The 17,500-nt window shown below is 47.8% G+C and overlaps 2 protein-coding genes across 5 annotated transcripts in view; both read left to right on the top strand.

Moving 5' to 3' along the window:
• Nucleotides 1–2,721: 2,721 nt before the first annotated feature.
• LOC126571090 (DNA excision repair protein ERCC-5) lies at nt 2,722–7,399 on the top strand. The gene is given in 4 exon segments (XM_050229352.1): nt 2,722–3,021; nt 3,023–3,206; nt 3,267–5,135; nt 5,203–7,399. Coding segments are annotated over 4 exon segments (4,263 nt in total). The 5' UTR covers nt 2,722–2,872; the 3' UTR covers nt 7,264–7,399.
• A 1,853-nt stretch (nt 7,400–9,252) lies between these two features.
• The window catches only part of LOC126571091 (sodium- and chloride-dependent GABA transporter ine), a 23,257-nt gene continuing 15,009 nt past the window's right edge, over nt 9,253–17,500 (top strand). The window contains exons 1-3 of one of the 4 annotated variants that reach the window (XM_050229355.1): nt 9,253–9,430; nt 14,599–15,225; nt 15,305–15,539. In XM_050229355.1, coding sequence (XP_050085312.1) covers nt 14,826–15,225; nt 15,305–15,539 — 635 coding nt within the window. In that variant the 5' untranslated portion in view covers nt 9,253–9,430; nt 14,599–14,825. Of the gene's footprint in view, nt 9,440–9,844; nt 9,898–9,955; nt 10,181–14,598; nt 15,226–15,304; nt 15,540–17,500 lie in introns of those variants that run through there. The other 3 variants (XM_050229353.1, XM_050229356.1, XM_050229354.1) reach the window with 3 other exon arrangements.

Below are 17,500 nucleotides of genomic sequence, written 5' to 3'. Positions count from 1 at the left end.
CATCCTTTGCCGGAACATCCCTGCCAACATGCGAGTCCTTCTTCACGAACACTTCATCAGTTAAAGGACTCCCTTTTGCCCAGTAACCCTGCCCCCATACAATTTTGTACGTTAAACAAACAAAACTTACATCTTAGTTTCTATTTTATTCCGGATTTTATCACTATAATTTTGTCGGTGAAGCAAGAATACGTATTTCCATGTAAGATTTGAAGGCCTTGAGATGGCGTTGGCCAGCATCCGACCAAAAGCCGAACGAAAAACATCGCACCAGTAAGCCAACGCATCACAATCCGAAGTTGCAGCCTATCTTGGGATACTTTTATTCCGCGTGGTTGCGAATGGTCTCCAAGTCAGGCCAAACGGACAACCCCGAATAACTCCATCGAATTATTTTATTTAAAATCATTTTAACTCATTAGTTCTTCAATAAAATGCGCAACATTTTATAATGAGAGATGATCGATATTGTATGATAAAATAAAAAAAATCTAGATAATAAAAACATTCTATCTCTTGCTTAGCTTGTTTGTTAGTTTTCTTGATTTATTACTTGTTTTCCGATCAATTTGTCAGAATTACACGAAACTATTTGGTAAAGGCATTCAGTAATAAATGTTCCTGGATTTTGGATGCATCATCGTGTTGTTTTCTAAGCTAACCTTGGATAGGTCTTATCGTAAGAGCAGGATTTGGCGTAGAACCGCATTCGTCACGTACATACTTTTAAACAATCGACATTATAATCTCCACGCAGGATTAGTCATCTGGAGGGAGAGACACAAACAGGAGCGCAATGTCCATCGTAAAACATGATTCATGAACCATCCTGGCCTAACAAAGCGTGTCTCGTGTTATCCGCGACGCAAATGACCGGCGGACCGCTGAATATCACGGAGTTCAAGCGCACCAATCGGGTTCGATCGATCGGTGAAGGTGTAATAACTGATAGAATGCAGCCTGAGACACGCGCGCTACATTGTTAAAACAAAACAATTTTAACATTAAACTGCGTGGCTTGAGGCGCGTTTCCGCCGGGGGGAAACACACCGATGCAATGCTTACGCTGCTGCTCCTCAAATAACTTGACATCGACAACATCAACCGTCGGATGATAACAGCTGCCTTATCAATAAGAGTACGAACGAGTTATCTTCAAGTGTCGTCTGAATATAAAGCATCTCTAAACCCTCAAAAGGTATCCAGTGTAATCAAGCATTTCAACAAGCAACGTTGTACGCTTTCCGTTTGTCTAAAATCGTTTTAGTACGCCGTTGACTAGCGCTAAACCATGCGTTCGTTCGTTGTTGCTCTGCTGTTGGTAGCGGTGGTGGTTGTGCTGTGTCCCGACACCGAAGCCTCATCTCTGGCTCGCAATGGAATTTGCCCGTGCCCAAGGATATACCGGCCAGTCTGTGGAACCGATGAGAAAACGTACTCTAACACGTGTCTGCTGAAATGCCAAGCTGATAGCCCTCGTGGAAGATCGATCCGTCTTCGCATCCTGCACGAAGGATCCTGCAGTGAGCCACGAGTAGAGATTCTCGAAGAGGTCCCACTGGAGTAGACAAGCCGGACGAAGGAGTGGAGGTCGTCACTCATCCCCCACGCCTGGAGCATCCCACCGAGTTAAATAAGGACATAAATGTGGAAATTGATTAAGGATATGATTTATGTTCCAAAAGATAAGAACCTATGTGATGAATGTACTTTGCTAGATCTGCTGATGATGCATAAAAAATAAAATGTTAAATCACAATTTAAAAAATATCCTAGTTCTAGTTTCGCTAAACTTAACATTATTCAAATGGCAATGGAAAGGTTATACATAAATAACGTTGAACACCTTTGCCCTACAAATGAAACAACCGTAATGAATGAAGAACCTTCGCGTCCTACATCAAGGACCCGGTAATAGCAATACCGATGGCAAATAAAGAATTATTATTGGCACCGAGCTAGACCGTTCTCGAATGATCGTCGGTTGCGAAAGAACGAAAAGTGCTGGTTCTTTCTTATCAGCACAGGTGAATTGAGGAAATCAATTGACACACGATTACACTCCACACTCCTCGAGAGCAGCTTAAGGCAGCGTGGCTTTCAGCAGCAAACTCGCAATCCCTGGAGATGTTTCATTGGACGAGTGGATTAATCACGTGTAAGCGCTTCTTGAGCGGAATCGCAAATATTATCCGTCTTATATCATTTCGCTCCAACCGTAGCCCGTTTTTACGATCGTAGGTTCGCCATCCTACATGATGAAATAGTTTAAAGCAAAATTGAATCAAAGATGAAAGGACCCTTAAAACGTTCGAAGGCGGGGCCTCATTGTTTGGTGATCGTCGAAGGACCTATAGAGAAGATTATTTTAATTTAACTTTTAGTTTGCCAAAACGCACAAACAATTCGTCGCTGCAGGCGCTTAATAGTAGCACTCGGTGCACCGGCAAATGCAATCCATCGCTAAACTGCAACGCCAAGTCAAATCGTTGTGGAAAATTTTGAGCCTCTCCCACACAGAATCTGCCCCCAGTCGTCCATCTCCACAGTCGAGTCGTTCCCAACTAACGGTTGCATGCTAGTGCCGGGTGTTGAAAAGCACACTTTTCTTCAAAAATGTGCCACCAAAACCAAAAACCGCGCAAAACTCGGCGCCTCCGAATGTCCGTTATGGTTCAAATCGGAAAAGGGGGTGAAGCAGCGAACATGGCCCGATAAACGCAGAGAATGAAAGAGTGAGCGAGAGAGCGAATGTTTACATTTTTTGCCGGTCAAACAGGAAATTTCACGAAACGCGCGAACAGCGGGATCCTGCGGCGCTGGAAGTGTGTTTCCTTAATTTTCCGGTAAAAGGCATCCACCCGGCCTCACGATGGGAGTTTTGGGTTTGTGGAAGCTGATCGAGCAATCCGGCAAACCGGTGCCGTTAGAAACACTGGAAAACAAGGTGCTGGCTGTGGGTAAGTTCCGTGTTCCGAGACCGATTTGCGTTTCTCCGCCGATTAATTCGCCCTTATTGTTCGCTTGCAGATGTGTCGATTTGGTTGCACCAGGTAATTAAAGGGTTCCAGGATTCGAAAGGTAGTGCACTGCCGAATGCGCACGTTCTGGGTTTGTTCCATCGGCTGTGCAAGCTGATGTTCTATCGTATAAAGCCGATTTTTGTGTTCGACGGAGGTGTACCGATGTTGAAGAAGCAAACGATCGTGAGTTTACCTGGATAGGAGTTTCTAATCCCCCGATTACTGACGACATTCTCACCGTAGGCCAAGCGAAATCAAAGCCGCAATAACTACCAGAATGAAGCGGATCGCATACAGCAACTGCTGCTGGAGACACTCGCCAAAGAGAAGGTGGTGCAGCAGGCGCTTGGTTCAGCCACGAATATCCTGATAACACCTTCAAAGAAACCACTACCAGCCATTAGTGGCAGTGGTAGTAAACAGCAGCAAGAAGAGGAACCAGATGCGATGTTCAAACTTCCGCCGATGAAGCTTCCCGAAGAACCGATCGACTTAGACAAGAGCGACAGTTCGATGGATGAAAAGGCTTCACGGAACTACTATCACCTCAACCTGAACGCCATCGACGTTACGAGCGTTTACTTCAAAAATCTGCCCGCTGACGTGCGGCATGAAATACTGAATGATATCAAAGAAACTCGCAAACAGTCATCCTGGGGCCGGCTACATGAACTTCCCGTCCAGAGTGATTCGTTTTCCTCGTTCCAAATGTCCCGCCTGCTCAAGCGCCGACAGGTGCAGGTTGAACTGGAGGAAGCAGAAAAAGAGATGGGCGGAAAGTGTCTGTCGCTGGCCGAACTGGAATCATTGCTCAACGAGGAAGGAGTTGAAACATCATCGAGCCGAGCAGCACAGCAGATCGCTTCGGACGAGAACACGCGCTTTCTGTTGGTGCGTGATGTTCAGAAAGCCATTGAGAAGGCAAAGGCTCGCGAAGAGGAGGAGAAAAATGCCCCGAAACCTCCCAAAGTGCCGAAACTGGTGCGCAAATCCAGTAGCACTCAGCTCGATGATGATAAGGAAATGGACGAAGAGTTACAGATGGCGATAAAAATGTCGCTTATGCAGGACGAAAACCCTACTGCCGTGATCGAGCTCGACGATGAAGATGTACGAATGTCGCGGCAACAGAAACAAGTACTGGGAAGTGCAGCCCGAAGTCTTGCCCGGGGGTTTATGCTCGAGTACGGTGGGCTTACGAACGAAGAGTTTAACGAGCTACTGCACCAGACGCAGGACGTTGACTGCGGTGATGTGAACGATTCAATGCCACAAATGTTTGTTTATAACGATATTTCCGTTGTAGAACCGGGCATATCGGCTAAATCCATCGAAGAGAAAGAACCTAAGAAGCATCCAACTGCGAGTGAGCCAATTGCAATGGCAGATAAAAGCAATAGTGAGTCGGAGACGGAGTCTGACTCCGATTTCATTGATGTTCCGTCCGATATATCAAACGATTCGGCCATCGGCGTATCATTGCCGTTGAATAAAACGAATCATCAGAAGCCACACTTCAATCCCATCGTAGATCTCACGATCGATGATCTAGCCAAGTATGGGAAGGGTGGCAAAAACGAACAAAGCAAAAGTTCGAAGCAAGTGGTGGAGGTGATCATCAAAAAGGAAGAGATAGGAGTTTGTGATGCGGATGACATCTTTGCAGATGTATTCATGGAAGATAAACCCGCAAACATTGAGGTAAAAATTAGCAAGCCAACACCTCCCATGGCATCTATTCCGTTGGAGCTTATTGAAGGGGTAATCGAAGATCGAAAAGATAATCCTGCAGATTTACCGATTGTGGTAAAGCCAATGGTTGGGCTAAAAATTAAGAAGGTTGATGATATTAACGCCCAGCTTAAGGAGCAGCTAGAACAGCTACGTAAAGCACCTCCGGTATTGGATCTCGAAGGCATAGTTCCAGTCTCTATAGAGGCGTCGCCGGGTCCTTCGACAGTCGTTAAAGTAACTACAGTTTTATCGGAGCCTGCAACGGATTTAAAGACCATTCACGAAACTTTGAAGCAACAGCTGGCAGAATTGAAAACAAGTGCTATCACTTTAGATTTAAATGCAGTTGATATGGTAACACCAGTAAAAGATAAACAGGTAAATTGTGAAAGTTTAATCTCATGAAATGTAATAAAGCATTAATGTATAACTTTTATTGTTACAGGCTGCAACAGAGGATGAGGTGGATAGTGATGCAACGATCATATGTGAAGCGGATTCCCCTACCGCTACGATACTGTCTTCCACAAAACCGATTAAAGAAGGGTCCACCGAAAACCTGAACAGTGATATTGCAACACCTAAGATGGATGATGAGGTTGCAATTCTATCGCAAAAGCCAACAGTGATAGAAATTTTGGACAGTCCGACGAAGAAAGGAACCCTTGAGCATTTGATCATTGCGCGCACTCCTGGCAAAGACTCGGAAAAGAAGCAACTGGCCGAGAAAGAAGAGGATATACCGAACGTGGCAAAGCCCTTCTTCGTCAACAAAACGCCTCCATCTTCCAAAAAAGTTTCTTCAAGTGAAGCTGCCTCCGATGGTACTTCCGCCGGCAGCAGTGTTGTGAAGCAATTATTCCCGAATATCGTTGAAAGTGAAGCGATACCATCCACCAGTAAAGGTCTAGTGCCTGCGAAACCACCCGTTAGCGCCGACACACTGATCAACGAAATGGCCAGTAATCTGAAAGATTCCCGCACTCCGTTAGAACTAAAACAGATGGCACTCGATCTGGCTCAAAATGAACGGGAGCTCGAGAGGGAAAAGAACAAACAGAACCGCCTGGGCGTTTCGATTACCGACCAGATGCGGAATGATTGCATGGAACTGCTGCAGCTCTTTGGCGTACCGTACATCGTGGCACCGATGGAAGCGGAAGCACAGTGTGCGTTCTTGAATCAAATTGAGATTACTGATGGTACCATCACCGATGACAGTGATATCTGGCTGTTTGGTGGCCAAAAGGTTTACAAAAACTTTTTCAACCAACAAAAGCTGGTGCTGGAGTTTACGATAGAGGGTATCGAGCAAGCGTTTCAGATGGACCGGAAGAAGCTCATTCAGTTGGCCCTGCTAGTGGGTAGTGATTATACAACCGGCATCCACGGTATCGGTGCAGTGACGGCGCTTGAGATATTGGCTTCGTTTCCACCGACGCCGGAACAGCCTGGCGAAACATCGGAGCTGATGTCGATGCTTTCGGGGTTGCGAAAGTTTCGCGACTGGTGGCAGCATAGCCGTAACGGCGCAGCTACCACTGGGACACGCATTGCTTTGAAATCAAAGTTGAAAAACATTGACATCGGAGAGGGTTTCCCTAATTCTGGCGTTGTAGAAGCTTATCTAAAACCGACGGTCGATTGTAGCGAAGAAGAGTTCACCTGGGGCTACCCTGATGCGGATCGGTTGCGGGATTACGCTCGTCAAAAATTTGGCTGGACTCGCTCAAAAACGGACGACATATTGCTGCCGGTCCTGAAGCGATTGGATGAACGTAAATCGCAGGCATCGATAAAGAACTACTTCAAGGTCCAGAGTGCCGTCGCGCAAAGCAGGGTAAAGGTTAGCAAACGGGTACAGTACGCGGTGGACACGATGGCAGGAAAGATCGATCCTGGGGTGGATGAATCAAAAACAGCGAAAAAGAAAAGTCCTGCGAAGAAAGGTGGCCGCAAAAAGAAGCCAGATACACAAACATCTGCTACAACAGCTGATTCTGTTGAAACAGTCGTCTTGGGATCTCAAGAGGTCACTGGTATGACAGAAGCAGCCTCCGCCGATACGGATGATGATTTTGTGGAGAGCAAACCGAAGAAAAAACCAACTGGCCGTAAGAAGGGTGCTGCTGGTAGTACTTCTGGACCAGCAAACGATGGTCAAAAACCAAAGCGAGGCCGTAAGAAAGCCGTTGAGCCACCACAATCAGCCGAATCCGCCACAAAACCCTCTGAAGATACGTTGGCCGGGCCAAAGCATTCGCTAGCCAACATTGGTGGAATAATTGCCAACATCAACAGCCAATCGGCCAACAGTTTGAATGAAGAGACCGCGGCAACTGGCCGTGCAAGGCGCGGTGGAAATAAGATACCCGATTTTAATCCTGCCATTCCGCAGCGTGTCAAAGACGAGCAGGAGATGGCCGATCGGAAACAGAAAGCGGCCGAGTTGTTTAAGAAGCTGCGAGCGGAAGGAACTACGAAAGGTAGGAAAAAGGGTGGGTAAAGAAAATGTCCACGTTTCCATTGTCTTTACAATAAGCTTGTGTTACTCTTGATGAACATCGAATTGATCGTTTTTTTAATTATTCAAAATGTTTCTAAAATGTTTATTGAATAAATTAGTTTCGAAGTACAAAACATCTTTGGTGTATTGTGATCCAGTTTCGTTCTAAACCGTCATAAACAAGCGACAACATCCGAACATTCTAGTTTAGAGCTCAAGGGTCAGATTTAGTTATTTTTTGCCAAGTTATTAGTTCCTAAGTTATTAGTTCCTTTCTTGTTCAAATGAATCCATTAAGACGAAGCGTTCGATGCACCACGCGTCTCCATCTGCAGTCACCAACAGCGGCGCTAAGATACCGCATGTGACTGATCGCATCAGGAAAGGAAAGGATCAATTTATCTTAAACGATCAAGAAAAGCAGCATTAAAGTAACCATTCATATGGAATTGAAATGACTGTAGCTATGTGTGCGTCCCCTATCATTCCTCCCTGACGCAATGGCACAGAACCTCTATCCATCCTCCGAGAAGTGTTGATTTGAATTGTAGATTGCAGAAAATGAGTAACATCCCGATGTCCGATCGAGCACTGGTGCGCCGGTGATGATGATGTCTTTATTAGTCTTGACTTGCTGTTGTCCGAAGACGCTGGTAGCGATGTGTGAAAGGGCCTAGCTGGGAGTTATGCTAATCTTCTGCCGTCTCCGTTCGAAGCCGTTTGGAAGGAAAATGACAATTAAGTCATTAGGTTTCGGACAGCAAAGCGGGTAGGATGGCCTCCACGTGCAAACGGTTACACTTTGCTATGCTTCTTTACGGCTCTTGCTGCCCCTGATTGTAGAGCATCGCGGTAACCTTGTACGAAGGCCTATGAGCGGCTTGCTTCTGGCTTATTTATGATTCGTCCGGTAGCTGATAAAGATTAATGCATTTCCGTCTGGAAGATTTAGCATGGGAATGGTTAGGGTTTTTTTCTTATCATTATATGCCTGTTTGTTGGCAAGCAAGGTGCTATACGAACAACAAATGATTAGTTCGAAATAATTGGAATAAATGTAAATATCTCTGGGATTGCTGTAAAAATGGAAATATCAAAGCACCAAACAGATAGACTTTAGCAGTTGGCAAACAGTATATACTCTGTAATGATAACAGCTTAGGTCAGTGATCTTGCCATTAATTTGATAAGATGGTTGGTTGAATTAATATTGTTTGGTAATGAAAGCGGCCTATTCAATTCAATTTATTTTGCCAGATGATAATGCAATTTAATTATATGGTCATAAATAATCCTTAACAGATAATGGTTCACCACTCTTTAGGGGCTGCAAAATTCAAAATTTTATTGTTATTTTGCCTTTATGTTAACAACGTGAAAGATAAAAGGGTATTTACTATATACATTAATTTTTAAATACAAACTTTATTAACATTTATAAACTGATCTATTAACATTTCACGAACTTACTTATACTACATGAGAATTATACAAAATACAAAGCATCTTGATTTTGTGTAACAAACCCTATTTCTTTTTCAAAACGTTATTTTACTATTTCTTTGGTTGTGAAGACATAATTGAAATGAAAGATAAAGCGATAAAAAATTAAATTAATCGAGATCAGAAGTGTTTACAGAATTAAACAAAATATCGATGGACATCAGTATTTTCTTGTTGTTTTAGTTAGTGAACAACACCACCAAATTGCATAATCCTGTTTTGCCTCGAGCTGATATTCAATTCCCCTCAACAGTCGGGGGAATCGTTGATCTGGAGTGTATCTGTGTTGTGATGGTGCATCCGATCAGAGGAGACAAACGTTGAGAGACAAAAGATCCGAAGAGCGGTTCCGCACGAATCCGCGGAGAGATGGGAACACGGCACGTTCGGTGAGAGCTGCTGGTCGACCGGTCGGCTGGCTTTTGTCCGGCGATGCCGCGCACGCTAAGCGATGCGAGCTAGTGGAGGTTAGTCGCTAGTAGCTGCTAGTAGCGATAGCACGTCGGGTCAATATTGGCCAGCCGGCAGAGGATCGCGCGCGTTCGCGCCTACACGGAACCTGAATACCTCGTTTTCAGCGGTGTTTCATTATCGCCTTTGCATCGTCGCCGCTCCCTGTGATGTGAACTCGTCCGGTAGTGGCCAGGGACGACCAGGGACCACGGTGAGCTCGGTACGATTCAAGCCAACACAGTTCTGATCGGGAGCTTCCAGTTTGAGCCAGTTTCCTGATCCAGTTTTGCATCATCGCTCATGCCAATATCGGCACGGTTCTCACGTGCCAAACGGTGACGGTGACCGCCTAGGAACGGATACCCGAAGACAAGACCACAGGAGTGACGAATCTGCGGTGCGCGAATGGTTCAGAAAAGCGGTGCGAACTTATCTGTTCGCGCCCATTTCGTTACGTGTGTACATGGTACCGGTTGCATTCGTCATTGGCTGGGCTCGAGACCGAGACTATGGTCGCCTGGTGGTTGATGATGGGCGCGGTAAGGCGGCCTATACCTGCTGATAAGAATTCCGTTCCGTCAGTAAGGCCAGAGATAGCCGGACAGGCAAGCCGCTGGTGGTACGGTTGCGATACGCAGTCCAAGTTCGACCATCGATGATCATTGTCACCGCATTGCGGTATTGGTTTGTAATGTAGTCACCATCCTTGGTCGGTTCGAGGCTACCATGCCCCAAAACGGTGCCTGTGTGCGACAACGAACTCGATAAGGGATATCAGAGTGCGATGGTATCGGTTGACGGACGGCGGAATGGTCTCAGTAGTGTGCCCATGACCATCGAGACACATCGGCCACGGAAACCGGAAAGCGAGTGCTTTGATCTTCATCACTGGCTACGTAAACAGTAGATCCTTCGAGGGCGCGTGTGTGGTTGTATGTGCTCGAGCGGCAAGCAGCAACAGGTAGTACGCCGTTCGCGGCCGGTCGTACGACCAGGCCGAACCGAACCGGGGAGTGGGAGTTGACGAAAAAATGGTCAAACCATCCGGCACGGTATCGGCACGGTAACATCTTCTTTTGCGTGGCGTTGTGGTACGGCGTTATAGCGTTAGGTGTTTGCTTGTTTTTGTGAGTGCGTGCCGGGCGATCAGCTACCCTGCCTCGCCCTTGCGGCGGGCCATCAACGGCGGAGACAAACGGATTTCACGGTCATTTCACTTTTTGTCTGATTCTCGTCATCTGCGTCGCTCATCTCACTCACTTGCTGCAACGGTGGTCCATCAGTCCGTCTGTCTGTCAGTCAGTGCTGGTCGTGTGAGTCGTCGAGTGCCGGGATCCAACGGAACGACGGATCCGGTCCGGTTTCCGTGATGTGCGCTCGTTACGCGTAACCCGCGATCATCCGCCGTGTCTTCACTGAGAGTCGTTAGACATCCGTGACAGTGACCCTATCGGTCGGTCGCGAGCACGCGCCGCACCTCGAAGAACGTTTGGGGGCCAAAAAGGGGGGTGGGGGATCGATCCCAACGCCACCGCCATCAACGACACCGACGGCACATGTGAACAATGTGAAAATGATGCGTAAAAATAGTAGGAAAGCAATGCTCAATAAATTGCTTATGCGGCCTGAGAAGCTGCCGAAGAAAAAGAAATCCGTCGCCCGTTGAAAGTAACGTGAGAAGGAGGAAGTGTGCGGCAAGTGTGGCCAGCGGGTGATTCCTGCAACAAGTGATCATCAGTGAGACGCACCGGAGTGTGATTGTTATGTGAAGTGAAGATTTAAGATATTATAGTTAAAAATTCTCCCCTTTAGCACCGATAGAAGGTAAAAGATCGGTGGAAAATCGTCACGATAAATGCCCGCGTGTGCCTGAACTACTAGAATACGCTGGTGTGCGTTCGAGACCGCACTAGGGTGTCAACCCCTTCCCTTCTCTTGCTAGTGTCTTGTGGCTGTGTAGCGCTATCTCCTGCTGTAAATTAATGTCAATTATGGCATTAAAATTAGTGACCAGTGCGTATTTGTTTGTGTCGCTGGTGCTGCTGCTATGGCGATCACACCCTCCCATCATCCCCCACCAAGGGGTACCGTTTTGCGAAATACGAAATACTCAAAGTCACCGTCACCGTGGCCTGCAGCGAGCGTGGGAGGGGATGCAATGAGGAAGATCACTCCGGTTGTAACAACGGTTGTCACGGTGGCGTGTTGGGATGGATAGGGGAAGTAGCGTACATCGTGCTCGCATGATGGATTCATCACCAGCACCAGCACCACCCTTAGCGTGCGACGATAGTAAAAGCATCGTCACCTTACCACCGACTCAATGCTCTAATTAACTCTGCCCTCAGTCAAGATATTCGTCATATGCTGGTGTCCGCGTGTGTGTGCGTTTGTGTGATTTAAGAAAAAAAATACAATCATAGAAACGGGATGCAAAAGCACGAGGGGTTGAAGGCAGGCTACGCTTCCGTGTGAAAGATGCGTGACAAGATTAAGGGTGAAGTTGATTTATGGAGAAGATGCTGCGACACCAACGGGCACTGGGCTGGTCTTTCCTCGGGAACAATGATTTGATTGTGAATGGCAAAATGACGACTAGGAGGCAGGAGGACCGGTGCACCAGCTGGCCGGCTAATTGATCATGGGGAATCATTCCACCTCGGACTGTGCAAAACTGGAATTCATCAAGATCATCAGCTGATTCACTCGGTGGTCGCAGGTGGTTCCGATAAGTTCCCGTCCATGTGTGCTGTGTGTGTTGCTATCGACACCTTATCGTCATACACCTAGAACTGCGTGTGTGGTGTGCTGTCTACATGTCACTCCGGTCGGTTGGTCGGTGGTTCACTTCACGCCCGGCGAATAATGCCCGTACGAGACGCTGGGTGTATTGATAGAGCCATGCCCATCTATTCTATTCCACCCACTTCTCGGTGAGAAACGGGGGTGGGGGGAGGCCACTTGGTTTCTTTTACTCATCCACCATCCGTATTGTATTTCGCTTGTCAGATGGGTTTTCTTCGGTTTATGCGTTTTCCCTCCCCCAAATCGTCTTAAGACGTTCTAAATTTAGCCGGGCTCTTCGGCTTTGGTCACGGCATTTTACGATTGCCGCGGTCTAGGAGATTCCTGTGGAAGCAGAGACACCGCACAGTCGCACGAGTAGCAGCTGGTACGGTTTCGCTTACCAGCGATCGATTGTAACGTTGCTTGTCTTCTTGGGCGGTTCGCCGGTGGCGTTGAAGGAGTGCCCGCGAATCTTATCAACAGCGAAGCGAGACATTAATGCCCCCGGCTGGTGAGAGAGAGATATGGGTCAGTTTGTGGCCCAGTACGAACACCAGCATACACGCGGTTCCTATTGAGCTGTACTATGACGAGAGACTGAGTTCCTTGAGCGAATACGAAGCGTCTGTGGATCGACACTAGTCTGCTTTGTTATCGCTTGTTTGCTGAACGAATTTCGAAAGCCCCAAATCACAGACCAATGTAACAAGTAGATGAATCATAGATACTCGATATGCACATCGATATGGCGTCGATATGGTGTTGCAATACCAGAATAAAAAACATTCGGGATTAAAGTCTAGCTAAGTGACGAATTCACTTCATGCTGGACCTTGGATGCCCTCCATCCAAGTGTGACCTGCATCATCGGCATCATTTGGGGAGCCAGTGCATCATGCGAACGACATGTGAGTTCACTCGAACTGATCACGTGTCCCGTGAGGGCTATAGCTATCTTATCGCGAATAGAGCGATTAAAAAAGGGATCACCTATCGAGAGTGCAACTAGCTTGAGGCCATCTGATCCGAGACGGCATTTTGACGGCAACAGATCAAAACAATGCCAACGCTATGCCACTAGGACCGGTGGGAATTGTAAAACAGGAAAAGGAACACGGATATGGTTTATGTGCCGCGTTACAACCGTGGACACACCGCGGAGCAGCATGGAGTGTTTGGCGTTTGTAAACACCCATCAACAACGATGGCGGCCGGTGTTGCACGCGACACGAGATGCCACTTCGCGCTCCTTCGCGAGAGATGCGCGATGCCTTGTTTGCTCGCATTCGTTCCGATTTGTGTTCCGACAAGCATCATCACCACCACCACCTTTCATCGTCATCGTTGGACCATCATGTTTGGCATGTGTTCAACGACGCGCAAGGCATCAGACACCAGCAGCATCCACGCCACTACCACGCTGTCGCGATCGGCAAACGCGTCCAGATGGTGGCCGGTTCAGTGGTTCGGTGATGGGTTTGTTAAAATTATCCCCAATTTCCTCGTCTCGGGTATACTGTCGAGCGTTTTACGAGACCAAAAACCACTCACATTGTATCTCTGCGGATCAGGGCTTTGCGCTTCCCAATGTCTACGACCGAAGCAAGCATAGAATGGTCTCACTGCGTCGGAGGGCCGGTTTCGGTTTTGCAGCAGACAGAAAACAGAAAACATTTGATCACTCAAGAATTTTCTCTCTATCTCTCTTAAGCGAGAGAGCAGCGATCGCGATCGCTGTTTACAAAGCAAGATTCTCGCGATGAGATTGGTTAGAGATTCCTTTAGTAATGCTCCCCAGAATGGCAGGGATTTGCTGTCTAGCTTTTGGCTTTTTGAGTTCACTTCCGTAATCGATTTCTCTCAAGAGTTCGGGACTATCGTTATCACGATACCGCAATGGCGTCGTCACTCTTATTGCTCAAGCGATTCCTGTTGTCCTGCGCGATGCGATAGTCAGAATGGAGGGGATTTGCGAGCTGATTTACGATTGACAGAGGGAAGAGGAATTTTATGTACTAACAGAAACTATAGTGCGTGATAAACGTGCGCCCCTTGGGAGGGAGGATGATCAAGCATTATGCTTTCTGCTGGTGCGACCGGATGGGGGTACCGTGGGATGGCGATCCCTTTTCTCTCCCCTCACTCCCCTTTCATTGTGGGATTTTTAATTGTTGTTTAGGCGTTTCGAAAAGGTGGCGATTTATGTTGTTTTATTTATAACCGGTGGTGATGCCGTACCGACTGACAATAGGATTGTGGAGCAAAATTATCGCCCAAAGGATGCGAGTTTAAAAATATTTGCAAACTCTTTGTTTTGAATCCGCCCGTTTGGTCTAACAGGGGCAGCAGTAGCAGCAGAAGCAAACACGCACTCGTCTGAGGGGCAAAAGGTGGGGGCTCGTTTATGCTTTATTTTATTGGATTTTTGTTTTATGCCTCTCGTATCGCCGGTCACCGGAATGGTTCACCGAGGCGACACGACGAACCTCAGACCTCGCTTGTTATTTGTGAAAATCTGAAGGCCGGCTGTGAGACCGTAGGGACCGAAGCTTAATGTAAAGTAATGAAACCGTTTCTTTCTTAAAAAAAAAGCTTCAAACAGTGCGACGGTGACGATGACATAGGCGCGCGCTGGGCAGAAAATGGTTCCCAACCGTGTCCGAGCCAATTCATCGACGGCAACCGAAAAAAGACAACCTTCTGCCTTCTGTGATAAAGTGGCCAAAGGGCCAAGTGCAGCGTGTTTGTGCGTGCGAGTGTGAGCCTCCTTGGCACAAAGTGATCGTACGTAAGTGCCTTTCCCATCGACAGGATCCACAATGGAGGCCCAGGAGCAGAATCAGGTGGAAATCCAGTCCGTTAATCCAATCCCGACAACCCGACGTCCGATAAACGATTTGCACTTTAGCGCGATCAACAGTAACTACCGGCAGCAGAACAAACTGAACGGTAACAGCAATGCCAGCAACACTTCATCGGGTAGCGGTGCCGAGGAGACGAAAGCGCTGCTGCCAGCGACGGGCCCCAGTGGCCGTCGGTTCGTGATCGTACCCTGTCAACCGGGCAGTGCAATCGGTGATCCGGGTGGATCATCCAGCGGTGCCACTTCCAGTGCCGGAAAGCTAGAACCGGGTGAGAGCCCGATTACGGTGCCGACCGCACCGGTTGGTTCCTACGCTAAACCCAAATACTTCAACAGTCTACGCTCGGTACGATCAGGTAAGATCGCTGACATACGACATTTGAACTACTCCTAGAGCATCCTTCGATTGATATCCTCTTCCCATTCCCATTCCAGCAAATGATCCACAAGGGTTGGGGACCGCACAGCAGCAGCAGCATCATGCAGCGATCGCGCGCAGCGGTTCGTACGTCTTTAGCGAGATCGGTGGATCGCCGCGGTTGTTCTCGGACGCCACCTCAATCCGATCGCTGGCCTCGATCGGTATGGGATCTACCGATGGCCGAAGGATGGTGATCCGCCGGGTACCGAACTCGCCGAACGAGCTGCTAACCATGATCAATCCCCCGACGTAAGTGAATTTCTTGGAGTGAGCGATATTAAGCGGCTGGCACGAGCCGGTCGACGATCTTATCACGAAGCAGAGGAATTATTCAATTGAGCGAAATCTCATTAGCTGTAAGAGGCAGCTGTTGTCCTCTTGTTGGAGGTTTGACACGCGACCGTTTGTTCATTGGGGGGCGAAAGGTTATCGCCAGCAGTCCCGGTCGTTGGTTGTCCAAAATAGGGGTCATCGGGCTAATCTAGCAATTTATTTGGTAGCAACTTGACCACACGCTAACAATGGCGACTGGAACGCGTAACACTGCAGCATCAATCCTCCTGTTCACGTGCTCATTCGTGTTGTCACACCATTCAAATGCCTTCAATTCAACTAACGACAACCTGGGGAAGTCCAGTAATCCAGTTGCAGTGTCAGAGTGCTCCGGAGTGGCAAAGCCTTCAACCGGAGCGATCACTAACTGCACTGGTGGTTAATGCTACCGATGCATTATGATATCCGAGCAGCATCTGTATCAACAGGTCGAGCAGCTACCATTACTGGCGGTGCAATACAGTTTGCGGTACACCGCAAACGACTATTTGCGTAAACGATGATGCAGTGTCCGGACCCGGTGACAGATCGCACCTTCCCGTGCAGTGGGACAATTGAACACGCGTACGGAGTAGGCTGCAGTGCCTGTAATGCACCCAGCTAGGTCGACCCAGTTTGGGGTGCGGGTGAAGAATGTGATCGGGATGACAGGCGGCACGAATCTCACCGCGTTGCTGTGCTTGAATGCTTAAATTAGTCAACCTACATTCACGGGCGCACCAGCCGACAATGTCCAGGAAGGCCTCCGAGACGCCCAGACATAGGAAGGAGGTCATCGCGGACAACAAATTGGCACAAACGCGCCCTCTCGCTCTTCGGATGTAGAGATTTAGTCATTTTTACATTTGACCAAGCACCCGGACGATAATCCACATTCTGGACCGCTGGTCTGCTGGTTTATCGTCAGTACACGTCCACCGTGACTCGGATCTGAACGCATTTGACGGACCCCCGGACGGACGTGCAGCACGAACGCGTAATCCTCAATTGAGGAAATTGTTATCATCATTGTGGACGCTGGTAGTGGCATTACGTTCGATTAGCGGACCGCCGTGCTCGTCGCTCGTTGTTTAGTGGACGGCACGCCCTCGGTAGCCGTCTGACCCCTCTGGCGCACAAGCGCACATGAACGGCAGGCTGTCCATGGGAGGTTTTAATGGCATTTTTAGCGACCATTTGATTCGCGAATTTATGTCACCACCTTATGTTGATGTGGGCTTAACACTCGGGCTCTGCAATCAGTGCACGCACTCTCGGAACCCAAACCATTTTGTAGCGATGGGTCATAAACGGTGGGGTTTATGATGTAGAACACCCTAACCCAGGTGGTCGTGTTGGTGTTCATTCAGAAAAGTATCCATTTCGCTAATCGGAGCCTCTTTCCTCTGATTCGCTTCTTGGATTATCGTTTATCTTTACGAGCAAATCACTTGATTCAACCCCCAAGCAACCGAAATCATGACTTTACTGAGACAACACCGTGGATCATCCAGAGGCGACAATTCAAAACAATAAGACGACAAGGAAAGCAGCTCTATCGGTCTGATAAACGCATCAAAGCAAAGTGTTAACGCTACGCTGCACTTAAGCCGGTACACATGAAGTGGCCATCAAACGGAATTGACCTTTCATTCAAGATATAAAACACTAAACTCTCTCACACTATCTCGGGGAAGAACACTCCCGAGAATATGGTGATGATGATGGCCGCCATCAGCCACAGCACTTTATGGTTTATAAATTATCTAACAAACAAAAGAAAAGAGAATACCAAACGACGAGCCGGGCATTGCAGCCTCTCGCCAGCGCCGCTGTGGCCGGAAAGGTCGTGAATTCGTTGGATAAATATTTACGCGATCGTCATAAACTTACCGAGC

This window comes from Anopheles aquasalis, chromosome 2 (assembly GCF_943734665.1).
Source record: "Anopheles aquasalis chromosome 2, idAnoAquaMG_Q_19, whole genome shotgun sequence".
Lineage (NCBI taxonomy): Eukaryota > Metazoa > Arthropoda > Insecta > Diptera > Culicidae > Anopheles > Anopheles aquasalis.
The sequence above is the reverse complement of the archived record's forward strand: the minus strand, read 5'-3'. Positions and strand labels throughout refer to the sequence as shown.